The 27,868-nt window shown below is 39.0% G+C and overlaps 1 protein-coding gene across 1 annotated transcript; it reads right to left on the reverse strand.

Moving 5' to 3' along the window:
* Positions 1-2,353: 2,353 nt before the first annotated feature.
* On the reverse strand, positions 2,354-27,072 carry TPCN2 (two pore segment channel 2). The gene is given in 26 exon segments (XM_033063100.2): positions 2,354-6,197; positions 6,914-6,999; positions 8,441-8,522; positions 9,041-9,123; positions 9,246-9,336; positions 9,704-9,777; positions 11,752-11,823; positions 12,122-12,221; positions 14,000-14,049; positions 14,696-14,824; positions 14,912-14,971; positions 15,206-15,325; positions 16,067-16,153; positions 16,432-16,513; positions 16,851-16,948; positions 18,093-18,157; positions 18,516-18,581; positions 18,890-18,947; positions 18,949-18,990; positions 20,515-20,587; positions 21,062-21,168; positions 22,456-22,572; positions 23,183-23,360; positions 23,979-24,055; positions 24,949-25,013; positions 26,967-27,072. Coding segments are annotated over 26 exon segments (2,247 nt in total). The 3' UTR covers positions 2,354-6,118.
* Positions 27,073-27,868: the final 796 nt, after the last annotated feature.

A 27,868-nucleotide genomic window follows, 5' to 3' on the forward strand; every position in this document is an offset into this window, starting at 1 on the left:
TAAACTACATCAATGGATGGAATCCCATATCAAAGGTAACATTTGGGTTTTCTCTTATAGTGGGTAACATAGAAAGTTCATGACAAATTATCCTTTTGCTTCCTTTGGCAAACAAGTGCATAGATGGTGGAGGCAAATGCACACCACAGTTTTTCCTCCAGGATTGCAACAATTTTACTTAACTGAGACACTTTTGAAAACGATTAATTAGGCCTTGTGACTCCATTTTATACAGTGTTGAAGTTCTTCTCATATTCTCTGTGGGAGATAATGATAGGTGGCTCTTCCAGTGGCTTGCTGGACATACCCCCATGTACTTAGTATTCAAAAAATGCCAGCTCAGCCTTGAGGGAGTCTTTTTCTGACCGTCTTCTTTCACTTTATGCTGGGAAAATTGTAGCTCTACAAATATAGAAGAGGTTTTGAGTTCATAATGAAATATGAACTTTAGGATTAAGGAAGTCTGATGATCTGGTGTTTATTCCTGAATTAGCAACAGATTTCCCACGACCTTAACTTCATGATTAAGACACTTCATGATTAAGATACTTCATGATCTATTTTATCTTTAAAAAAGAGATTGTATGTCTGGAGGGCGCAGAAAAGAAATCAAGAAAGGTTTCAGATTCTGTCTGCCTCGGATCCAGGGAAACATCAGACCTATTTCCATCAACAAAATTAATTTTGTTAACCACTTCATCATTACCTTTGGTAAGGTAAGGTTTTTTAATATTAAGGTTAATTACTTAATCTTTGTTTTCTGTAAGGTTTTCTAGCTGTTCCTAGGATTTGTGCAGCATCAGTCCCTTGGCAATAACTTTTGAATTCATTAATCAAACCAAGTTTCAAAGAAGAGCTGAAGTGTGAGAGGTATTAGTGTCATGCATTTTGTGACATCTAGCAAGCAGAGAACAGTGCCCAAACTAAGTGCCCTCATCAAGGGAAAAGCCAAGTTATCTGACCTACTTGGCTTGTCAATGAGCCAACACAAACTGGGAGAAGGGCAACACATGCCCTCTTCTTACCCAAAAAGTCAAGGGATTTAGAAATGAGATTAAAGGGAACTCAGCAGAGTGAACGTCTGGAGAACTACAGGGAGCTAGAGCAAGATCAAGTATCAGCAACACAGCACACACAACTCAAGCTCATCTTCCTGTGTATAATGAGAAGCTGAAGGAGCATAATTTTATTTTTTGCTATCCCTACTTGTACAACACTTGCACGCTATAAACATTTGTAAGCCATTAGCTAGATTCAGCAGAACTGTGGAAGGCTGCAACAATAAAAGCTAGGTTTGTTACAGCCACGGGAATTCTTTCCAGTGAAACCACAAAGAGAGAGGTAGGCGGGACAGGATCTCAGGGAGCAGCTGAGCCACCACCACGCTGGGGCAGCTTCACAAATATCCAGACAAAGCTATAGCAGGTGACTGTCAAATCCCTCCTAAAACAGCTCTTGAGCAAAGGGGAGTCTGCTACCTCCCACATACAGTGCTCAGAGCTAGGGAACAGCCTCAAATCCAAACTACAGCTTCTCCTACAACCAGCACACAGCGATTATGCCGCTTACAGCTTACAGATTACCACAGTTCACTCCTCTCAGCCATTTACATATTTGAGTATTGTTTTTAAAAAGTATTTGTCTGCCTCTTGTTGAGGTGAATAAATTATGTACTCTAAAGTTTTTCTAAACTCATACCTTTCATATATCTTAAGACCTCTGTTGTCCTGTGATAAACACCTTCCCCTGACTGTTTACTTTAAAATGCAGAGCCCAAAACATGCAGATTATTTTTGATCTCTTTCAGATGCTGTTAGCTCATTCAATTTGTAGTAGACTATCAGCCCCATATTTATCTTCTAATACTACTTCTTCCCTGCTCTATACTGGTGAACTGTAACAGTACATATCTCTTAAAGTTTACTTCACCAGTTTTGGCTACTTCCCCCAGTTTATCAAGGTCATTTTGAAAGAGTGTCATATAGAGTGTATTGCTAAGAGATGGACTCCAAGGTCAATTTTACCCCTCCACCCTTGAAGACCAAATTTTCCTACCTGGAATTCAGAAAACAAATGGTTTTGCATGTTTATAAAGACTTCAGATTAAGTCAAAATCAGCTGATTTCTGGAAAACTCACAAGAGTTGTCTATGCTTTTAATTAGACAAAAATCTAGTGAAAGAAAAAAATCATTAACACCGACTTGAACAATATAGGCAAATATAGGTTTTCAATAAAACCCCAAGACAGAGCACTGGAGTGACTGGATCTGATAAAAGCACAATGTTAAACTGCAAAAGCCATGGTAACACCCTGCACTACTCCTATTATACAGGCAGGTGAAAAGATAAACCATCTAGCAAGGTAAGAGCTCTGAAACATGAGGTGAAGGTAACTAATTCATACCCTGAATCATTTTCCTATAGGCCCTCCTTTTTCTTCTAGCTTTATACATCCTTTTTATTTTTTTTTTCTGCACTTTAAAAAGTGCTGGAGGGATGCAAAGCAATATTCCCCAAAACGTGTCAAGTTCATAGTTGAGTGTGCCTGTGAGTTTCATCACTGTATTTCTGTATTTTTACTGAAAGAATAAAGAACACTTCAGTTGAATCCTTCCTCTCCCTCCACTCCTAGATCTTTAAGCAATAAAAATTCATAGCAAATCAGGAAGGAAAAATAAATACATGAGGCATCTCAGATTACCCTTAATTAAGTGACTAAGGTCTTCCTCCAGAAGCTAGAAAAATCTGATCCTGATTTAATAACACAAGGTGTTCTTCTTTTGGCTTTGGCTTTCACATGCTCCACCCAAGCATCTACAACAAACATTGTCAGAGACATCAACTTGTTCCAGAACCAATTTTGTTCTGTCCTTAGTAAAACCCCACCATCCTCTAAACCAGAATATACTACCAAAGAATATCATGGACTCTGCTAAATTACGTGCAAAATCTGCCCCAGTTGAAATGCTATGAGAATGCTTTTCCACTGATCACTTGGGGAAAAGAGAGATGAAGGAACACCTGGTTTATAGAGACAGAAACGCAAATGAAAATCAACCTGCTCAAAACCATCAATGCTTGGTTCCAATGAGGTTTCACCTTAGAAACTGAGTGTGCCAAGTACCTACAGAGGATGCTATGTGCCTCTAGAACTGAAAAATAACAGAGCAACATCCATTAGGTCTGCATTTTGAAACCAAGCACTTACATCTCACTTGCATGTAAGTTCCTCTACAGGCCCAGCCCTTAACTGGCAAAAACAATGGGAACAGAGATGTCCAGCACTGCAGAAATCAGTAGCAAGAGAAAGGCAAAAACAAACCACAAGAATAATTTCCACACCCCAGTTATTTTCATGGTTTAAGAAGAAAAAACTTTTTTTAATAATGCAAATCTCAAATTTTACCTAATAACGTACATTCATTTTCATGACTTATACAATTATTGCGTAAGATTTGTGGTCATTTACATCTCCTGGTTTAAGTGACATAAGGTAGCATAATTTTGTATTTAAATTCTATTTACAATCTCAGTCAATTACACAAATGTGAAACAAGAACAAGAAAGACTATTCCCTTCAGAATGCCTTCTCCACATTTGTCCAGATGTAAAGATGAAATAACAGAGACAGTTGTGAGGCTTATGGTAATCCCACACCAATTTGTGTTGCTTTGGTAGACTATAGTGTAATGTAACAAAAAGAAATAAAAATCAACCACAAAACCCTGAAGAACCTTAAGAGGTCAAAAAAAAAAAAATCACACTTGTAGGCTGGTAAGAATTGGACACTTTCTTTTTGGCAAGGCAAAGCTACTTTAAGTATTCAGAAAAGTGGAAAACAATTTTTTTTTTTTTGCAGTAAAAAGGTAAAATAAGAATGTTTAACCACTGTGTAATAAGTTCCAATACACTGGTGGCAGTGATTATACATCATGCTAGAAGGAACAGAAACCATCCTGACATGAAGCCATACTGAACAGAACAAACTCAAAACTAGAAAAACTGTGTGCTGATGCCTTTATAGGTTTGTGATGATGAGTATTTTAAGTGCATGACTGACTTTTTATCCTAAAAAGTTTTTTCTAGAAATAATCTACAGCTTTACTTCTCTGAGAAAGAACCATTTACCCCAGGAAAGCTTGAATCAAGCTGAGTCTTCAAGCAAAAACGTTTGTTTTAGTTTTCTTTGTGTTTTTTTTGCAGTTTGTTTTGTTTTGTATTTTGCTACAAAACAAGCCCAAGCATGGCAAGTCTGAAGGAATAGGACTGCCCCGACCTATGAACTTTGAACACCACTGGATGATGATGCCACTGAAACCAGTGCAAGTGAGTTACTGGGTGGCTTAATCTGGAACAGAGACAAGAGACTGCACACAGACAAGGGCATGGCTTAAGAGGCAGGATTACAGAAGCAAAGAAAGACTGCAGGAGTAGCTCAGAACTCAGCTCACGTTTGTTCTACACATATGAAAGCTGCAACATTTTTTTCCACAGTACAAAGAAAATACAAGCAAAATACAAGCAAAAAGGAAAAGAAACAGACAGAAAGACTCATTAAATAATTTCTCAACAGTGAGACAACAAGGCAAAAATATGGTTTTGACCTCAAATGCACCATCCTGGATATTTTGCTCTCCTTCATGCAGGACAGAGAAAAATAGAAAATTATGAAAAAAGATGAGGAAAGGTACAGAGGATGACTGTTTGGCACTTTTGAAAAATGTTTTTTAACTAAAAAAACAATTAAGGGACTTAAAAATAGTAGCCAATTCCCTCCCTCAAGCCTTTGTCAATACAGAGATGACCACGATAATGTCTATTTTGGTGATAAGTGTCTCCATGAGAAGGCTGTGCCCCAAAGAGCAGTTTCATTTTTACATATACAACAGTAGTTGTGGTAGATTTTATTCTTCACAGCAGTTTACTAGTTATGTGATAGAGATTCAAGCAAAAACACCTCTTCAGAGGTACACCAAGGGATAACAAAGAGCATGTGGACATAGCTTACTGTGAATCCTCCACTTTGGATTTGTTGAGAAACTTATTTACCCAAAAAGTTTTACCCAGGTGAAAGTTAGTGGTACACAGCATGTGGTCATTAAGCTATAAAAGCATGTGATCCTGCAGTACAGGTTGAGCACCTTCAATTCCCACAGGCTTGAATTAAAATTTCAACTGTTAAGCACTTTAAGGGGGAGTGGAAAAAAAAAGGCTGAATGGGATAATCAAAGTGGGTGACTCCAGTGATCATGGTACAACAACCCAGCCAAAGTTTGTTCTCCTAAGCTTTTTCATGGAATACAACACAGTGTGCAACAGGACTTGGATGAAAGTAAAAGGAAGAGGTTCAGTAAAGAGCAACATGAGAATATTGACTCTGAAAGAGAGCTCAGTTTTACCACATTGAAAACCACAAGTGCAATTGCTCCAGTCCAGTTTCCAACTGCTCTCAGTGACCTGAATGGCAGAATCAGCACAAACCCCCCATGGAAAGCAAATTAAAACAGAGGATGTGCAAAGCAGGCAGTCCCTGTTACTAAGCTGGAATTGATTGTGTTCTGACATGCTTAACTCCCGAAAATTCGGTAAGATATGCTGGTGTCACATTACAATAAAAATAGTGTTTCAGCTCTCACTACAAGAAGATTAAGGATTTTGTTCTGGTCCTGCCTAATCCATTCATGAATCGCAGGGCACAGCCCTTGCTACATTTGCCTGCCAGAAAAGGCAGCTCCATTTTCTTGTGCTGAAAAAAGTAGCAGGCTTAGTGGTTATAAAGTTCATGTTTTAAAGTGCACTGTCATTTTAAACAGAATTTCCCTACTAAAAAAAGTAAATAAAACCTTCTGATATCAACACCCTATAAAAATAACAGCTTCAGTACTCCTTCTAAAATTGCAACTTAAAATCAAGTTAGCAAGATTCAAATCTTTTTCAAAAAAAGATATGAATCCCAAATAAAAAAAAAAACTTTCTGCAGAGAATTCCCAAGCAAAACCTCACATAGTGTCCTACAAGCCCCTCTCCTAACAGCATCTCACAGAAAATCCATTCAGTTTCTTCCAGCTGGCAACCTCAAAAAAACAGAGGTCTAAATAAATCAGTCCTTCCCACCAGTCACCTACATAACTGCAGGTGTGGGTGCTGGTGCAGTTTTTCCATCAACTCCTCCTCTGTAGGTTCTTCCAAAACATCTCTACAAAGAAAAAGCATGAGTTGTTAGGGGCAGCAAAGGGAGCTTACCAGCACTTTTTTTTGCAATGCACATACTGAGATGTAACGTGTGCTTGTTTCAGGAATGAAACAAGGAATTAAAATTACAATAAGCTGATGCTCCCTAAAGATGCATCTAGTTGCAAGTGATCCATCCTCTACAGATGTGTCATGGAAACCAGCAGCTGTTTTCCCACAAGAAGCAGGGAAGCAATTTCCTGCACACAGTACAATACAACTGAAGGTCAGTAGATTTGTTTTCCGGAAAAAACTCCCAAATGAGAACATGCTCCCAATGCTACTATTGAGTATCCAACATGCACCACAAGTTCCACTAATGCACAATCATCAAGCATTAACTCACCACCCACAATTTCATAATAAGCCAAGAACACGCATCACTTCCCTCAGCTTCCCTTCTCTTCTATCCCTTGTTTTTTCCTCCCTCAGCAGTTGTTCCCCTCACCCCCAGCACCTCCTCTCCCACCCTACTATGAGCACAAAGCATATAAAGGTTAGGCTACCAAGACAGCTTAAAGCAGGCCTAACTAAAGCACTTGCTGGATTTCTCCAAACTAACAGATGAAACAGTTTGCTTCAGAGGAAGGAAACAGAAAACATCTTGCAGCCAGCAGACTTTCTTTAAAACAGACAAAGAAAAAAAAACCTACACTGATTATCAAGTCCAGCGCAACTCACCTGAACATGAGTTCAACTGTCCGCTGGTATTCAATATCTGAAAGAGACTCTCGCTGGCAGCGACGGTCCCACTTGTGAATAAAGTTCTGAAATGTAAAAGGAGCAGCAAAAATATAAAGGCTTCTTCTTCTGATGGTACCAGAAAATAAGTTATATGTCATTACTGTGCTTATAGATAAGGTTTGGGAGTAAGGTTTTTTTTTACTTAGAGAACACAGAACTACTTAGACATCAGATTATATACTTGCTGCAGGTCACTACTTCACTCAGGCTTTTGTTCAGCAGTGGAATACCTTTCTCATCACAAACTGAAAGAACAGCAGAGCAGGAGACAGCCCTGCTGCCTTCAGCTCCTAGCAAGGACTGCCTCCCCAAGACACCTGTGTGAACTACCCACAAGACTTCAGCTGATTTGAATTTCTTGCTCTTTAAAACTCAGCAACATATAAACATAGTGCTAGTCCAGGTTTTGTCATGTTCCCTTATCCATTTTGAGCAACTCTGACAAATGAATACATAGGGAGTAACAGGGAGTAGACACACAGCAGCTCAGGCAAAAATAAAAAAAATAAAATTTTTTTAAAAAGAGAGAAAAATAGTGACATCCTGCTTTCTGGTATGGAATGCTGCACCTTTGCTCTGACAGCAACCTCTGGCCACAGCCATACTAAAACAAGCAGGCAGAAGAGCTCTAGACTGAAAGTTTGCCATTCTTCCTACTGTAGTAAATTTTAATTCTTAGTACAGTCAGCAATGTCAAGAACATCTCCAAAAGAAACTTTCATAGGGTTTGAGATGGGGTAAAGTGCCCTCTGCAGGCTCTCTGCTCCCTCCACTACCTATAAGAGAAGTCTGCAATGGTGAACCTGGAGGAGATGGTTATGATTAGCATGCCCTTCTCCATCAGAAATTTAGATTTTCAGGAAAGTATGCAGTGAGTAAATAGCGGAACCACATGCTCTTCATGGCATTGCTCAGGCAACTGCACTCCCACAGTTTCTCTGAAAATCTCTAGAATATGATCTCTTGAAAATAAGTAATCAGTTCCACTCGTCTAGTGTGGCACTGAACAATGGCGGTAATTCAAACTAGGGTGGGAAGAAACACAGGAGAACCAAAAAAAATTAAAATATTGCATTTAAATTGCTCATTTCATTTGCTGACAAATCAAAATGCAAAAAGCCTGCAGCTTAAATAACTAATGCTGAATTTAAATGGTAATGTATGAGAGAAGCAATTTTGTAACACTTTAAATATTTATCAGCTTTGTAACAAAGAGAGTGATACAATGAAATTATACACACCCAATGAGACACAACCAGTTTTGTGACAAAATTGCAAATAAAACATACAGTTCTCTAGGAAAAAGAAAACAATTGCTCAGCCCCTCGGGCATACAGCAGCAAGAAGAAAGGTAAAGTAAGCGCATACACAAACCCAACATAAAGTTGTCTGGGTTCTTTTCATTTCCTGCACAAATTAGAACCCATTTTCAGGATCTCACACCAAACAAACACACCTCCTTACCTCCAGAAGTAAAGCTACGAAGAGATTAACCCAGATGACAGAGGAGATCAACCACCAGGCTACAAAATAGATCTTTGCCCACCTGCAGATCAGATGAACAGACAATACATAAAGAAGGCAGCAAATAACCTCAGCCTGAAAGTGAGCAAAGCACCATGAAATCACTTTTTTTCCTTGAAATATAATACTACTACTTTCTTAATGGAAAAGGGGGCCTGGATCAAAAAATTAAAAACAAAAAATGTTTGCTTTTCATTAAGTTAGCCAAACAGACTAACTCCCCTCAGTTAACCAGCCAAGGGTCACTGGAACAGTTCAACCCAGGCGCTATCCAGTTCATTCAAACATCCCCCATGAAGTCAGTAAATAGAAGTGAAAGGTATGTCCAAGGTTTTAAGTCTACAAAAAATTGTTCACCCACAGAGAAAACACAAAAGCATTAGGATTATTTCCTATATATCTGAACTAGTCCAAAAGAAAGGTAAGCAGCACCCCTCTAAGTAGATGGTAGGAACTGTGCTGTGCATATACTTCTTGTTCAGGTACCAGGTATAAGGTGGATTTATATGGGACTTCTTCAGTATTATTACAGCTACTTACGGACTGGAATATCTTGAAAATGCATCCAAAAAGACTTGCCAGTTGTTCACCACCATCACATCCCAGAGGGTCACCACTGCTGCCTAAATAACAGGAGTAGAACAGCATTTAAGTTGCTGTACTGCAGATTTAAACCTCAATAAACGAGGAGGAAAGACAGGTAGAGAGGGGAAGAAGGAGGGATATCATCCATGATCAGACTCACAGCAAAGTCATCAAAGTTGTTGGGCCAGTACTCCAGCTGCTCATAGGTCCCACACTGCAGAGTGCCATTGTCATGAGTTGTGTTGGCAGCACTGCAAGAGATTACAGGCTGATGTGAACACAGCCCTCTGTGAACTCTGCTTTAGAATTCTTCTGAGCCCCTCGTAGAAAGTTAGAGTATCTCATACAAGCAAAAAATAAACAGTTAAAAATATATATTTCAGATAAAGTAGGGTAAAATTCCAAGTTACAGATAAGCATTCCTGCAATTTCAGTGCAGCAAGAAGAAACAGGAGTAGCAGATAATGAAGCGCTGGGTTTTAACATTAAAAGTAGGGTGGCTCCAAGAATGAGAGGGGAAAAAAGCCAAAAAAACCAACCACAAAAAGCTCAGAGGTAAAAGTTGCAGATGCTCTTGAAAAACAGATTCTTTCTGAGCAGTGATGTTTAGAATCTTACCTGGTATTTCCCAAGGGAACAACAGCACCTTTAAATAACATTATGCCAGTTATAGCAAATGCATAGAAAACCACCTGAAAGGAACAACCAACTATTAGCTTTGAATATGTCTGTCAAAAAATAAGAAAGCAAAATGCAATTAACACAGAATTTATATTAGTACCACAGTTAAAGTAATTGCATCAAGAACAATGCCTGAAGCTTTTAAAGTGAAAATATTTCTCAACTGCTTGTTCTTACTTTTTAATATTCTACCTATTTTTCAGTTGTTAAAATGCATTAAATCACTTAATCATCTATTTTACGTCTCTGTGTCTCAGAATGGTGCTATTTAACTACAACCATTGCAGAATAGAAAGTCAAAACCAAAGCTCAGTACAAGTATTTACAAGGAACAACCTAAATATCTGAGGGGTATTCTGATAGCATCAATGAAAGTAAGCTTTCCTGAAAGACAAAACTATGTCAGTATTTTCTCTTCCATCAGAGACTTCCTTTAAAATGTTAATTAGTCTAAAAATTTTCAATAACATTGAAATAGGATTTGGGAACTTCTGTCTTTTAATTGTTAGAAATCTAAATTTCTTTTTAAAGAGACACCTTTCAGTCTTTAGCAGTCGCCTAGGTGATATTGCAATTTTTATCCTAAAAAGTTTTTTCTAGAAATAACCTACAGCTTTACTTCTCTGAGAAAGAGCCATTTACCCCAGGAAAGTTTGAAGCAAGCTGAGTCTTCAAGCAAAAAGTTTGCTTTGGTTTTCTTTGTGGGTTTTTTTTGTTTTTGTTTTTTTGGTATTTTGCTACAAAACAAGCCCAAGCATGGCAAGTCTGAAGGAATAGAAGAGAATTGCCCTGACCTATGAACTTTGAACACCACTGGTATAAGCAGAAGCTGACATTTCACAGAGTGCCAGAAGATGGGGTATCTGGCCTGGCAACAAAATTAATTTTATTCTTTGAAAAAAGTTATATTTAAAACACTCACTGCCTGAGAAATTAGCTGATCAGTTACATTATTTTATCAGCATGTGTGTTCCAGGCTAACATTAGGAAAGATACCTTTATCAGCTGGCAATGGAGTCAGATTTCACTACAGCAGAAGCTTAGTGAGAGCTTCCATGCACCCTCAAGTAAAAGCAAATTAAATTAATGGAAGGGGCAAACACCTGTCTTGGTGCCACAGACAAGAGGCAGACTTGTCTCAGAAGTGTGAGGTGTACAGCACAACGAGGTTTTTACCCCCTTAGATTTGCCTGAACCAATATCTTTATTTCAAAGTGCAACACAAATCAATTTAAGGTCTATCCTCTACAGATAAAAGTAGAGATTATTAATGACAAAAATAGATATTCTGGTTAAATTGCATACTAGGTATACAGACTAGAGCAACAAATCATTGATCCTTAACCATTCAAATTAAGGTACCCTATAAAAATCCATGAACAATAGCAAAACCAAATCTACCTAGGCAGTTCTTTGCCCTACCAGGAAGAAATGGTTGCAAAGCCAGAAACGCAAGAGTAGGGAGAATTTATGTAATGGATATCACACATTGTGATCCACCCTTTAATCATGTTTGTTGAGTCTATGTTCTATACACACACACACCTAAACCAGGATGGTAGAGGCTCTTAAAAAATCATGTCCAAACATGCCATCTCAAGACCTTCCCAGCCAAAAACAATTTTAAAGTTGTTTTGCTATTTAAGTTAACATAAGCAAAACAGGGTAAGAAAAACTGGTATACTTTTAGCATGAATGAATTTTTATTTGAATCCACACTACCCAAGCTACGGCAAACACTCAAGTGAAGCTTTAATCAATCTTTTAAAGATTCTCCTGCTAAAGGAGGCACCACCACTGTGTGCTGACAATCACAAACCAGCAGTTTATTGTGGCTTTCCAAGACATGCCCTGGAGAAGAACTGGCTGGTTAAGGTGAAATGTTACTGCTCATAACAAGAGAACAAGAACCTTGTTAACTTTGTTGGTGACATACCCTTATTATACTACAACAAAGGAAATTACAATCTTCCATCGTGACTTACCAAAAGGATTCCTGCAAAGGCTCTTAAGTTTTTCACCAGATCCAGCAATGTAGTAACAACCAAAGCCATGAACTAAAACAGAATAGAATTTTGTATGTATGACACTCATCATACGTACAAATCCATATCATTTCTTTTAGTAAAAGGACAAAGAATCACATTAAGAGAACTTGCCTGCTCCCTCACCAGAGTAAACAGCTCAAGAGACAGTGATTTTGTGAGGGGCTGTGCAAAAGCCAGGACAGTTAGAGCTCAGCTATTCCACTCATGTGCAAGATAATTGCAACCTACACATTATTCTTAAAGGCTCTAACAAAATCTGTAGCTTGACCAACACAGAAATCCGAGTTGTGGAGGGAAAAGCAATCACCTTCATGTTCGGGATAATCCGCAGGAACCTGAACACAATTAACATGTTCACCAGCCGCACCATATCCCACAGGGATAACAACCCCATGAACTCAGGTCTCCTGGGAAAGGCAGAAGAAAGTAACACATCAGAGCAACAGCCCATGACAGGAAGACACAGTTAAATCCACTGGGCTACAGGTAATTGTAAATATATTGATTTATTTAGCAGGAGTCTCAGCTACAGTAAACTAATAACTGATGAAGGAAGGAATCCCTGTAGCCTGGGCTCTTAAATATGTACAGAGAGCTCTTTGTAGTGCATGTTTGTGCCTTGTGCTGGGCAGGAGGCACCAAAGAGGGTCCTTTCAGAAAGCAAAGTGAATCAAAAGAATTGCTGGAGGGAGATACTTCAGGGACTTGCACAAAGATAGGCATTAATCCTTCAGGGTATGCCTGGCTGAAGAAGAGCTTTAAAACAGCACTAGGTTAAAGCACTGTCTTGTCAACCTTCTGCCTTACATGTCATCATTCCATGGGAGATAGGACACTTCAAAACCCAGCCCTGAATTTTACATTTTACATAAACATCCTGAATGCTTCTTGGCTGGAAAGGTGAGCAGGTGGTGGGAATCTAAAGCTGCTAATGACAAAGGCCCTTGGTAACACTGATACTAAAATCATGATTTGTACCTCCAATACATTTAACTCCAACAATTAAAGAAATTATTTAAGGTAACACTGCACAGAGGGCATATTCTAGATAATTCAGCAACATCATTGTCCTGCCCTGAAGGTGGTGGTCTGTGGATGTGACAGTAGCACACATCAGCACTCAAGAGTGACTCATCTGGGTGGTAAGCTGTTTGCAACGACTGACACAAAGAACTAACAAAAATTACTAGTGCTCCAAGATGACAGAGCAAACAACTGCCTACATTTAAAAACCAAAGGGCAGAATCAAACTCAAACATAATGTTAGCATTAATAATTAACATCATTTGTCTGTAGCAATTACACTTCTGGGTGATAGGAATACAAGTAGTACTCAAATGTGAACGCTTCTAAAATCCTAAGGTCTGACTTGTCTAGCTCTCTTCAGAGATTCTACTGTAAAGTAAGAGAACTTCTTGATGGCAACATAACAAATATTCTGAAAAATCAGGGAGTGCTAGGGTCTTAAGTGTGAGCTTGCATGAAGACACAAAGTAACAATGTTATGAATCACCAGTGAAGAGTCAGGAAAACTTCCAGAATTCCTTTGGTTTCCTCTCTTCTTGTGGAGATAGTTTTCAAATTTTAAGATGAAGCAATGATTTTTATGTTTTTTACAACAAAATCAGGAGAGTTATCCAAAAGCTGTTTGAACTTAAGAAAATCAAAATACAACTGCTTGGTATTACAACATAGACAAATAGTGTAGGTCCATGGGAATTTTCTTACTAAATTTTATAGTATGAAAAACACCTCAGCCTTCAATCTAAATACAGGGTTGAAGAGGTTTCATCAGCTGTTTGGGAGTTCATATAATCAGATTTATGGACAATCTGATACTGAAACATATTAAGTATGTATGCTGTACCAAATTCCCACTTCTGCACCCCTGGTAAGCACAGACCTGCCAATATATTATTTAAAATCAGATTACAATTAAAACAAATGCATCCTTCTCAGAAGAGCTACACAGAACTCAAACACTAAGAAAAAATAAAAACTGTTTCACTTATCTATATTGCACAGCCTCTAATGACTACAAGGATGCAAAATTCTATCAAGTTTGGTAAATTAAAGACTGGGCTGACAATCACAGCATCATGATGTGTGTGTATGAATGTGTGTGTGTTCCCCTGACCCACCCCAGCCACCGAGCAAAGGGCAGCAGGTCATAGAGGTTACTCACCAGCCAGGGTGAGGAAATCCATACACAGCAAAAGTTGCAATCTCCAGAATCTTCAGTTAGGAAAGAAAAACAAAAACAAAAAAAACAAAGTCAAAACTTCATTTGTAATTCTGAGTTCCAGAAATTATTTAATCTTCTTGACAGGAAACATTTTCAAGAGTTTTAAGCCACTAATTTGACTCACTTTAAAGTTCTGAATTGTCATATTTGCCTTGCTATTCCCCAAACTAACCAAATGTACATACACCCAATAGTGACTCATAAAAGGATATACAGTGAATACCATTAACCATGAATTTGACCTCATCTGCTACAGGGTCATCAGGCTTTGACCACATAATTATTAAAATAGTCTGACCTTTTTTTTTTTTTTCCTTTTACTTTAAAGAGCAAAGTGGTTTTAAACTACAAAACAGAATGCCTCACGTAATTATTCCAAGAGCTGAATTTTTCCCAATAAAATTAAAAAGGCTTCTTATTAGGAAAAGCATCTTTTCCATGGATTTAAATATGCTTATCATCAGAACCTAAGAGAACCACCATGTAAACTTTCCAGCCACACAATCCCACAATACTGGCTCATGCTGCTGAGCTCAGCAGATCAGTGTTGAAAAATAAGTAATCCCACCAGCTCTTCTAGCTCCCTAACCTCCCTAGCCAACAAACCCAAAATGTGTAAGTTAACAAAGCACTTACCAGCAAAATTATAGTCAGAAGTCCATCAAATCTATTGCTTGGGTAAGACAAGTATCTTTTCAAGCCCATTGCTAAGATTTTCAGCAACATTTCCAGCAGATAGTACAGGATGAAGAAGCAGTTGATAGCCTTCACCCCCCAAAAGAAGAACAATCATTAGAATTCCTGACATCTCAGGGAACAGCAATGACTGTATGGAATATTGTTGCATCTTACCCCCAGGAAGAAGTCATCTCTTTCAGACGGCTGCTTATCAGCATCCATCACCAAAACCACCTTAAACAAAAAATGTTTTATGAATCTATGGCTTTATTGCCAAATTAAACAGATTTTTAAGCACAAGAACAGTCTTACATTCCAAAAACCCAACTGCTAGTAAAAGCAGTCATTTAAAGAAAAATTGAAGAACAAAAGAAGAAATTAAATTTGTAGCAGAGAAACACCAAAAAACAGTCACAAAAAGAGAAAGAAAGAAAACCACTGCCCCACAACAAAAAAACCTTTACTTACACAAATAGAAATAATGTTTGCCAGGGCTACCACATTCCCCAAGTATCCAAAGTAGGGATGGCCAAAGGCAAACTGCATTTTCTGCATAAAACGGGATTGGTACTCTGGACTGGAAGGGTGCTGAAAAGAATACAAAAGATTTGCTGAGACACAAAGCATAAGCATTTTAAAAATAATAAAATCATTTTTAAAACAGACAGCTTCAAAGCAAAACTTCAGGCCACTGGCTGATTTTGACATTTAAACTGGAAAATATTTTCCAGCTGTGGCTGTCAGCAGCAAGAGACCATTCCTGATTATGGCCCAAAACAAGATAATGGCAAAGAAGAGAGATAATCCAACCTCTCTCCAATGCCCCAAGCAGATAAACTAAACACCAAGCTACTATTTGTATACATCACTTCCCCATTTCCCAACATTTAATTCAGAACATTTCCTAAGCCTCAAATAGTTTTGTGTTTTGTTTTTTCTTTTTCTCCAAGTGGAGAAAACTACTTTCTGCCCCTCTTCACCTGAACATTGAGAAAACTCACATTTTGTTCTTCATTCAGGGATTGGGAAAAAAAGACTTTGAGCTATTGTGCCTTACAAACACACTTCAAAATGCTGACAGAATAAACAAAGATGCATTTCATTCATTTAACACTACCTAGCAATCCCAAACTAATGGTGTAAAAGCCCCCAGAGCAATTTTGTTTGTGGCCATAAAAGCAGCTCACAAAAAGCTTAAAAACCAATGCCATTTGATCACACCTTGTGTTCACATGTTGCAAAGTTTGTTTATACACTTGACACTAGAGTACTCTTGCTTATTTTTGCACAAGACTTCTGATGCTTTATAAATGATGATCACATACATACTTGCTTAATGGCATCTTTGTCTAGTTCTTCAAAGAGCTTCTGGAACTGGGCAGCTGACAGCTGGTCACAGGAGCACATTTTGAGTGACTTCACATGAAAGAGAAACATTCAGATTAACATCTGCAATAGGAACATCCACAAAGTTTGCCAAAACCCTTCAGATTACCTTGGAAATGCAGGAATAATGCAGCTGTTTGAGTAAGATTCAATATTGCTTTTCTGACTAACTTAAATTTTTAGTCCCATGTAGAAGTGCCACTATTCTGTTTTGATCCAAGGAATGCTGCAACAGAGGGCAGATCTCTGGACTTCCCAGTCAGGATTGATAGTCACCAATGTAAAGGCTGGAAAAATCCAGTTCTTACTCTCATGATGGCTTGCTTGCAGCGAGAATCCATCTCAGCTTTCTGCAGCACCTGTAGTAAGGCCCCAACACTCACACAGGACCTATTTAAAAGAAAACAGAATGGGCCCTGCTACAGATAACTTTATAGATGGCAAAATGAGCTATTCCAAATGTGCTCCTGACTCTCTCTTGTTTTGAAAAGTAAATAAAACTAGAAGAAGGAAAAAAGGAAACAAACTCCATAGGAGTTACAAACAGTGTCTTATGAACATCCAATTGCAGAAAAAATAAATAAATGAGACAGGCAACATGGGCAACAAACTGCCATTTTCAAGAATGGATCCTCAATAATTATATTAAAACACAACAAGATGACCAAAAACCTACTCTTTTTTTTTTTTTTCTTTCTAGATCATCTAGCAAAGATTCTTCACTTACTGTTGTGCACTAGCAGGAGTCTCTTTCAGGGAAGACAGCACCTCAAATGCAGCCCGGATTCCCAGCCGCCTCCTGAAGAGGGAGGACTGAACTGATTTCTGAGCAGTAAAAACACCACAGAGGAAACAATTTACTCACACTTCAGGCACTACTGTGTCCTATGGCCAGATAATATACTGATCCTTGGGCACACATCCCAGATTTGTGATTAGAGATCAGAACAGGAGACTGCCCTAGGCCTTACTCCCTTCCAAGAACTCCGTGTACAAGGAGGAAGGAAGCAAGTAAGCAAACAAGTCCCTGGAATTCAAGTAAACACCCAGGTTATGGTTTATTTTCAATTCTGCAGTGCATGGCATACACCTCTTCCAGAGACACTGGCAACAGCAAAGCTCAAGCATTCACAGAAACTCACACTAGTGCACAGAGAGAAGAGTTATAGAGCTTCTTTCCTAAAAGTGCAAATTTAGAACTATAGTTTTCCATGGTTTTTTTTTAATTACAGTAATGACTTTCAAGCTCAGTTATTTTATTAGCAGCCAGATTATGTCACACTGTCAAGTAAAAAAGAAAAAAATTGAGAAAGAAGGGATGAAACAGAGGAGGAAAGGATTACCAAAAATCCTTTCTGCATCTATTCTGTTTACACACTCCTCTGACACAAGAGGGTGGGGGCCATTCCTACTCAGTAATATTGCCTTGGGCTTATTATCCAAAAAACTTCACCTCCTCTCTGGAACTCTACTAGAAAAGCTACTGGGCCAGTCTGGGTAAGGCCTGGTCTAGTGGGAGGTGTCCCTGCCCATGGCATGGGGGTTGGGACTGAATGATCTCTAAGGTCTCTTCCAACCTCTTAATATTCAATGATCTGCAATAGCTATTTAAACAGCACAGCAGATTTCCTTCACACAGACCAAATTCAAGTTACTCAGCCACTTGTTTTTGTTCAGTCATACAACAGTTTCTTTTCTCCCCCTCTATAATAGTCAAAATTGCAGATTCACAGCACACTTTAAAATATGTAAGCAGGTCATTTTGTCACAGGAGGGGATCAAGTTGTAACAGCATATAAAAGGAAAAGCATCTGCATCAAACAACTTCTGTACCTTAAACAACTTTCTAGTACCTTAAAACTGCATCTGCAACCAGAGTGGGAGGGCTCCTTTAATACACAGATGAAACTTAATTCTTCAAAGGTTCAAGGTTATGGAAGAACACAGAATTTAGGAATGCTTTACTCACCAGAAGGTACCCTCGAAACTGGTTGTATATTATTGCTGTAAGCAAATTCATCAAAAACAAGTTGCCTATTAGAGAAAAAGAGGTAGCAAAATTTACTGAAAAGTATCTCAAACTTCTCAAAGAAGTTTCAATGTATGCAGTAAAGCAGATGTAAAACTTAAAGAAAGTTAGTTTTCTCATACTTGATTTCCAAAATGTTTTTAATGTTTTTAATATTTGAATATACTGTCATGTATACATGTTGCCAAAAAGCTCCAAACCATAAGTACCTTCCACGAAAATGATCTACACAATAACTGGAAGAATCACAAAAATGGACAAATGGATTATTAAACTTCCCTGGAAAAATAAAACACTGTAGATGGCATGCACAAGTGTCAAAGTCGAAGTGCATTACATTTCTGATGACAAGAGGTAACTTACCTAATACAGTGAAGAGGATGAAGAAGATTGAATATGCTCGATTCTTAGAATATGCAGGTATCATTACTGTATCAAATTTAACAAAAATAGGAAACAGTGTTTTAATGCTTGAGATGCACAGTAGACCTCTATGAACTTTTGCCAATTAGTAAAAGCTCTCATACAGCTGGACTTTAGACTGGCATATATAATTACACCACAGAATCAAGAATCAAGAGTCAAGTTACTAAAGGCTTGAAAAACCTTTGCACAACCTTCCTCTGGCTGTACTAAGAACCATCAGCTAAAAGAATGGTTACAGTAGTATGAACAGAGCAATCTTACTCTGTTGCTCTTCAAAAGGAGAGATGAGTTATTTCTGAAAGATTGCTCACCATCAGGATTATTTGCAGTAGTCAGCAGGACCAGCAGTGACGTCAGAGAATCCGGTAAAGTTCCGGAAATACACGACCCACTCCTTATCCTGCTGGTTATCCTAAGCAAAGATGTGTTCATTGTTAAGAGAAATATAAAAAATCACTGTCTTACCAAGGAAGGGGGAAAAAATAATTTTTAAAATTTTAATTAACATCACTCAATAATCAATTTCTTACACAAGTAATCAAATCTACCCCATGGAAAAAGCAAGCTGAACATAAAAATTAAGAGAATGTGTCTGAGTACAGAGCAATCATGTCACTTATTAACAGCATTTAAAAAAACACACAAGGAAGAACAGGAAACTCCACATGGAAGTTACGTCCAGTTAGCACCACAGACCCAGGAAGAACAATCATGTCACAAACTGACATTATAGGACTGAGAACCTTCATCAAAAACACACTGGGAGGCTGATCTTGGATCCTTCACATATTTTTTTTTTTCCCTGAGGTCAAGAAGAGACAGATAAAAAAAGATGCAGAGTGCAAACAACACAAACATGAGACAGGCAGCACAGGACAAACAGCTCTTGAATCTGCTGCAAATACTGGAATATGTAACCCTAGAGGACATAAACAAGACAATGCAAAAATGCAGAGTCATGGAAATAGGAAAGTTATTTTTTACCTCAACGTACACAAAAATGACTGGTTTAGGTACACAAGCTATAAATATACATCTGCTGGAGAATCTCATAGCTGAAATTAGATGCGACAAACAGAGACAATACAAGCTGCCAGAAGGCAGCTAACAGTGGGAAAACAGACCTCTGCTTCTAATTCCAAAGATTCTGTAACATGGGAATTCAGGGAATTTGCTGATCATAAGGAAGACTAGAAGCTGGCTCAAGTGCAAATTACAGTAGAAATGAAGTTGCAAAACTGAGATTAAGGATGGGACCAAAATCATTGCAATAAATTTTTGTTTCCATAAAACATATTTATGGAAGGTCTTAAAAAGTAAGAATTAAAAAAAACCCCAAAGAATCTGAGTGTAATAAATTAAGATACAGGAAGTCTAGAAGAGAAGGAACATATCAAGATTACTGGAACACAAAAATTATTTTAACCACAAATTTTCAATTTTGCTTTTCAGAAGCAGGAAGAGAAAAACGAGAGGAAAACCCAAATGGATCAGAAACCAAAACTAATACAGGCAAAAACCTACCAGGGCACGGCCAGGGATACCACTATTAAAAGGTGAGAAAACACAGAAGAAAATAAAGTTAGCAAAAAGCTAGATAGGAAAGAGAAAAAAAAAAAAGAGTGATAATATAAATGAAAAAGTGGCAAGAGCTTTGAAGACAGAACAGCACAGAGGGTTTCAACAAAAGCAGAGAAAACAGCTAGAGGGATCAAACTGGGTACTTGTATAAGGAAGTCTCCCATATACATTAATACTATGCACATGTTAGAGCTCTCCAAATGGACTTCAAACTCATCTCAACACATCTGACAACATGACCTTTTCCAGGGAAAACAAGTTTCACTAGCTTTACTATAAAACTAGACAAGAAGCAGCTGTGCAAGTACAGAAAAAAGGCACCCAGCTCTACCAAAGCAGCAATAGAATTGATTACCTTTGTTCGAGCAAAGAGCAGCATGGCAAACATAGTGAAAAGAGACAGATGAACAGCCAGTAGTAGAACAACACTGTTGAAAGAAAACATATCAAAGTATTAATAGTAACTTTATCTTATTCTTAATATCCTCTGCTAAAAATGCAAAATGATACCATATAAAGAAACGCAAGGGTGTTCTAAAGAAGTTACATGGAGGTAACAGGAGGAGATATGAGTTTTAATTCAAAATAAAAATCACACATATGTGCCTAGTTGTTTCCTTACAAAAGAGCTTAGAAAAGCAGAATCAAAACCTCCCACTCAACTAGCATTAAAAAAACCTACGTCACATACACAGTCATGTCAAAGTCTAGAGATCCTGTACAGACTAAGGGGAATCAAAAAGTTACCACAACCTTCACCCTCTGTCACCTGATCTCACTGAGCACTTATGAACCTGACTCAGAAGGAAGCTGCTCAGATGGGCCACACCAGAACACAAAGGATAACAACCTGCCTGCTAACAACCACCCTGTGAAAGGATGTTTTCTGTGCTATAACCCACCTGGCCATTTCAGGTAATGTGCTGTTAATACTTTTTAATGTTTTCTTCATCATAGAAGAATTCTGGAGGAGAAAGAACGGGCGAAGGATTCTTCTTATTCTCACACTCTGCAAAAAACAACAGATCCAGACACTGAGTTCCTGCAAGACTGGCAGCACAAATACTTTGAATGCAAGTTTGTCAAAAAGCACTTGACACACACATCAACAAAGCCAACAGTGGAACATAAAAAGAAGTGAGTTCGTAATACATCAAAAAAGATTCCATACCTCATTAAAATGAGGAGAGATTGCTTTAAAAACACACATTGACATTTCAGTAGTCTCATCAGGCCACTAATTAGAAACAATCTAACTTTATTGCTCAGTAGACATAACAATCTGTCAGGAGATGGTATTTTCGCATTTTCCACCGCAGTCCATCTCAAGAAATGGATTAACAGAGAGCTACTTTCAATAACAATAAATACATATTCTAAAAATAAGTGCTTAATTCCAATTTTCAGACTGTTTGTGTTATAACTAAAGGGCCTGCTTATTACTTAGCAACTTCTCTCTCTGACAAGACTTAAGCTGTAATTGCTTTCATAATTTCAACACTTAGAGCAAATAATCTTTTTGATTCTTGCAGTCAAGACATTTGCAAGCCCGTCAAATTATTCCTGCCACTTATTTGCTAATCAAGTGTTTCAGCATCCTGCAATATTCCAGGGGCCACACTTAGCAGCAAAAAAACGTGCTAAATAAAAGTCACTTTCTTTATTTCTGTTTTCTTGTTCATCCATCCCAGCAGTTCAACTGCTCCTTCTGCCATGCTTTGTGTTGGGAGGCTCCTGTTCAAACCTGTCCACTACCACACCTCAAGATTTTACATTTTAAGATCATGTTTCTCTCATTCACTTCCCAGCATTTTACAACAATAGTATTTTCTTAACAAAGACTGCAAGGGCCCAAGAACTAATTTAATGCAAATCTGTGGCATACAAAACCAACTGGAAGAGTGCAGTATTACATCAAGGAGGCCACTTCTAGAACCATTTCCAAACCTGATGTTCCTCTCAGGACACAACTGTTTTGAACACAGCTTCAGGTTAGAAAGCAGCTGTCAAACTACATAATTATCATTGTCTTATACTTCACTACAGAGGCTTTGATATTCAGTCAAGTTAAGCACATAACTCTCCGATTGCATGACAAAATTGGTGCCAGGCAACAAGTTCTCCCTGCACTCTTCAACTGCTGACAAAGTAATGAGTGCTATTTAATTTTATCAACAAACACAAAATTTACCTTAAGAATCAAACAGAATTCTTTACTAAGCTACATTGCACCGAACTTTTTCTGTGTTTCAGTGCATTATCCAGCTATCAAAGACCAAAGTACAGCTGTTCTTACCTCATTGCAGAAAAAACTCAGTGACACAATCCAATCAGCAAGGGAAACAATTAATGTCAGTATATATGCCATTAGCCATTTATTTTTCCAAAATTCTTTCCATCCAATTAAGTAACTCTGGACAAGGGAAAAAAAATGAGCAACTTTAAATAAAATCCAATACCCTAATAAGTCATCACTTATTTTTTCCAAGTATTTGCAATTTTATATTAGTGCTCTTAAAAAGCTCTCTACAATCCAAACAAAAATAGATTGTTGAGAGATTTTTTTCCTACAAGGACTAAAAAAAGGTCTGTAAAAGGTACACATGTGAGAGGTGCACATATGCCAGGCAAGAGAAATTCTCTGAATGCAAGAAAATTCTCCACTTAATAAACATAAAAAGGGATTTTCCAGAAGTAAGTATTCCAAGAAAGGTCAGTTTCTGACAACTTTTATTCTGTGTAAATTAACTGACACATATTTATTATATACCCTGATTTTATAGCCTAATAAAAGCAGATAAGTCAAAACACTTGCACTCCTAGCAATATTTCACACAATTAGGAAAATCAGGTTAAAAAAGGGGGAAATAAAAGTATTAATTTAGTAAATGTGAGCTTGCTAATTTTTCCTGAAATAAGACTCTAAGAGAGCAAGGCGATTTCACCCTGCGAACTCAAGATCTGAAAAACAATTCTCCACACATCTGCTGTTTCATTCAATACCAGATGAAGGATATGCTCACCTTCACAGACACATCAACCATGAACACGAGGAAGCAGAGCAGCTCAATGCTCTCCGTGAGGCCACAGGGAGGATTCCAGGCAGGAAGGCGGTACCGCACATCCGATGTAACAGTGAGTGAGGAAGGCTCTTCAATGAAAGCCAAAGCCAATATTACAGTAATGGTTAAGCTCAAAATCCTGTTTGGACAGAGATGAAATTAAAAATAAAACCAACAAAACCATAAAAAACAAACAAACAAAAAAAACCCACCCTAAAACAAACCCCAAAAAAACAGCCACAAAATGAGTCAAAATAATACTTACAGTAAAGCCATTTTCTTTGAAGTAAACCAAGCTTTATGATACCATATTTCACTCAAATGGGTTAGACCACAAGGCAGCACTTGACTAGCATGCTGTTGCCTGCACTGGAGACGCAATAGCTGACCACCAAATACTCTGAGGCGGTGTCCTTTTGAAACTAACAGCAGCATGTTTGCTGGTATCCAACATGTTTAGAAATAGACACTTTGAAAACTCCTAAGGCACAGTACTCTAAATCATGCTAATTAGTCCACTAATGCAACAGTCCTGTGGCTGTTCTCAAGAGCCATCTACATCATCACACTTCCATAAAATTTGCTTTCCACTTCTATCATGCTCACATGTGGCCAATCCCTTTGCTTCCCACAGTAAGTTCTTATAAAAATAAAACCACAATTATCTAATTATCTAACAAGCAAGAAAGATGAAGAGTAGTTTTTCAGAAAGACTAACTCCTATACAAAAATAGTAATGGAATAACCAAGTTCTTACCACTGGCAAGTCCTGGAATAGTACCATCGATAAAGCCACAGGGATTTGGAGTCCACACGGTGATTTATAGATCGATACTGAAGGCAGGAAGCAAAAAGGCTAATTCAAACATCACATTCAGTCTGTCTCAAAGACAAAGATCAAGTGACCAAAGCAAAGCAAATTAATGCATGTTATTAAAGCATCAGGTCAGCCATGACCACAGAGGTACTCTACATGCGTGAAAAGGGAAAGATTTCAAAGAAGTTCTGCCATCTAAAACCACACAGCTGCTCAGATAATTAAACTGTGTGCTACTCATCTGAAGCAAGCACTGCCATAATTTCAAATAACAGCATTTTTAATAGTTCAGTGACTATTGCATGTAGTCCCCAAAATGGTTCACCCACTGAATTCCCCTCTCCAACATTCACTCCCCTCATGGACCTTTTGTCTTTCTCTTCCAACAGCCTATAAGATGCAAACAAATTAATCCTGAATAGGTCTCACCCTATGTCTTTGAATAAAACATGCTTTCACACACTTTCCAGCTTCACACTTGAGACCAGTCTTAAACTCTTAAGATTTTACCAGCTCTTAAGACGTGCAAGTAGTCAGCTTGAGAGGCAAATTACAGGGTTTGCTCAAATAGTTTCTTTTAGCAGTAAGTTAGTCACTATCAAAACACCCACAACCAAGCCAACCCAAACGAATAAACAAACAAAAAAATCATCAAAATCACTCTCCAAACCATGTCTTCTGAAACCCTTAAAGGGATTACTTCATTGTGGGGAAAAATATATTTCTCCAAGCAGAAGCTCACTGAGACTGATATACCACAGGAATTCGGAATTCTGATTTTGTTTTGTGAATTGAGATGGTGGTTTATGAACATTGAACACAGAAAATCTTAGAAACTGGCAGAATTTGTGACAAACATCCAGCGTGGGAAGCATAACAGCTAACAAAATAATTTGTACTTTTTACTTACTTGTATTGCATCTTCAATAAATACTATGGCTTGGTTTATATAAAGGTCATTATCAGCTCCAGCACCTATGAAGTCAAAAGGAATTAAGAATCACTTGCTGTATTTTAGATAAACAAACTTTGGATAAAACAGCTTATCAGTTAGCAGAAGATGCATAGTCACAGTTCTCATGACAAAGGGCACTGTATACACAAAAAAAAGACAGAGTTCCTGCCACATTTGCTCTGCCAGCAGCACTGTTCATTACATTAAATAAGTAATAATATTGTCAAACACATCTTGCATCTTTCTGGTTCTCTTTTTGGTTTAAGTAGCCAGACTACACTGGTAGTTAAGTATCACAAAGCTACACAGAGACAAGTCCTAACAGGCAAAATAATGGAGATTCAAATTGTTCTTTGACAGAGTGTATAGTCAAGTGAAGCCAGAAAAATCAGGCACTACTATTACAGCAATTTTTATTTTTGTTTAATAAAGATACTACAGTTTAGAGTGATATTGTTCCTCCAAAACCAACAGGAATCTCCAGTCATATGAGAACTAAATTAAAAAATTGAGAGTTACTATCACCATACCAAACAGATCAGAGCTCAAGGCACAGAAAGGGGTGAAAGAACACAAATTGACATTAAATACCACTAAATTAGTTAATATGCCACTTTTTAAAACCCAGTATTAAGAAGTCTGTGTGAAGACAGACACATAAAAAATAAAGGCAGCCACTTGTGTTTTACTTGAAGTAAGACCTTCCAGGAACTTAACCCGGCAATTAAGCCAAAAAGAGAAATAAAGGCAGCTGAGGTCAAAATAAGGAAGGGGAAAAAAAAAAGAAAAAAAAAAAAAAAAGAGAGAGATATAAAAAGAGATAAACTGAGGGAGACTCAAGATATGAAAAACATATGCTAGTGTAACCTTCCCACAGAGGAGAAGAGTCCCAAGGAGCCCTTCATACCATCTCCACCGAGGAGCTGGCAATCACAACCCGGGATACAACAGGAAGGAGCCCATCCTAGCAGTAGCACAATGCCCTCCTCCAGACACAAAGCAATGCCAGAAAAACACCACTGATCAGAGTCACAGACAATTTCATGCTCCACATGATTCAGCAGCATCAATTTCCTAAAAAGGCTGCCAAAGGGTTTTAAATGTCACCTTTTATCTGAGCATCAGCAGCAAGAGTTTTGTACTGATCCTCATATGAGCCACGATGCAAGAAAGATCTGAGCATAAGCAGGAGACAAGCCAGGCTCACGCAGTAACGACATCATTTTTTTCGTGACATCTCACACTAGTGAGATAAAAATAAAAGTTGCTCAAAGGAACCATTAGCTAAAAGGATTGCAAGGACAGCAAAGCTTTGGGTACTTGAAGCACACAGTAAGCCAGTAGTGTTGACGCCAAGGATTTTGGAAGGGCAGAATCTAAGTGACTGTTCATAAAAATAGGGAAATTAGCCAGAACTGTTTACTTTAGCGATTTCTCCATGTATTCCACCATGGATATCCAACTTATTCTGCAACTCTTAGTCACAGCAAGTGACACTTAGTCACAAGGGATGATTAAAGCACTGCTCGGCTTGGGCACACAGGATCCATCCGAGACCCCGCTGCACTTCTGGCACGGCACAAAAGAGCAACAAAAAGTGAAGGTTCCTCTAGGTGATGCGATAACCTGAAAAGAGAGAATCTGAGGTTCCATCCTGGGGGAATTGAGGTGTCAGACCTACGACAGTCACCCTAGGAAAACTTGTCAGCACCTTAGAGGAAAACCCTAGAATTACATAAGGGACTAAAGAAGCCTGGGACCGGAGCAGCAGCGCAAGGCTCGCACCTGAGCTCAGCGCTAGCGGCTTCCTCAGAGCTTCCCCGCCGGGAGCAGCCGGGGCAGGGCGGCCGAGCCCCGCCGAGCACCCCGGGGGGGTCCTGCCCCTCCCGCTCCTCCCGCTCCCGGGAGCGCCCCAGCTCCGCAGAGAGGCGAGAGCTCCGGGGCCCCGGGCACCGCCCGCCCCGGGCACTCACCGTCCTCGGCGGCCGAGCGGGCATCGCCGCGCTGCCGCCACAGCCCGCGGGCCGCCCGCCAGCGCCGCGGCGGCAGCAGCGGCTCCGCCTCAGCGCCGGCCTCCATCGGCACCACGGACCGCACTGCCGCCGGCAGCCACCGGGCTGCGACGGGGCAGCACGGGAAGGGAGGGGAGGGGAGCGGGGGCGGGACGGCAGCGGGGCTCGGCCCGCCTGTGAGGGCTCCTCCCTCCGCCGCTGCCGCCCCCTGGGCGCCATTTCCCGGCCGGCCCGGCCTGCTGGGGGCTGGCGCGGGCCGTGGGGGGTGAGAGGCCTGGTGGTGTGTAGGGTTTTCACCTAAACTTCCCGGGGAACGGGATCCCACACGTTATTTATGGATTAAAAAAATATATCCCTGATGAGGAGTTGCATCTTTTTTGCCTCGGGCTAACTGCAGGCTCCTGGTTGGGTGCCTCAGGGCAGCTGCGGGTTCGCTTCCAGCGTATATCACAGTCCTAAATTACCATTTACATCCCTGGTCGCAGAAATTACTTAATTTGTGTTTAAGCACCTAGGCATTCCATAAGCAACTGTGAACTTCACTCATGCTGCTTTTACTGTTGTAAGATGCTTGACTTGTGCTGCTTGCCCGCTTTTCTCACGGTCCTTTTCACACACCCACTGGTCAGTTCCATAACAGTTTCAAAAGAGGCCTCAGGAAAACTTGACAACCCTTTTCTGCTACATACTAGGATCTGTGGCAGCATAATGATAAACACGAGAATGTATCAATCCCTCATTTTAGTATTCCAACCTGGGAAGTAAAAGTAAACCCATCCTCTGCTCTTTAATTGAAAGTTACATGTTGCTTATCAAGCTAGGTGCTCTTTACTTCAGTGACTATTTTACACATTTACTAGTCA

The sequence above is a fragment of the Catharus ustulatus genome, chromosome 6, assembly GCF_009819885.2.
Source record: "Catharus ustulatus isolate bCatUst1 chromosome 6, bCatUst1.pri.v2, whole genome shotgun sequence".
NCBI lineage: Eukaryota > Metazoa > Chordata > Aves > Passeriformes > Turdidae > Catharus > Catharus ustulatus.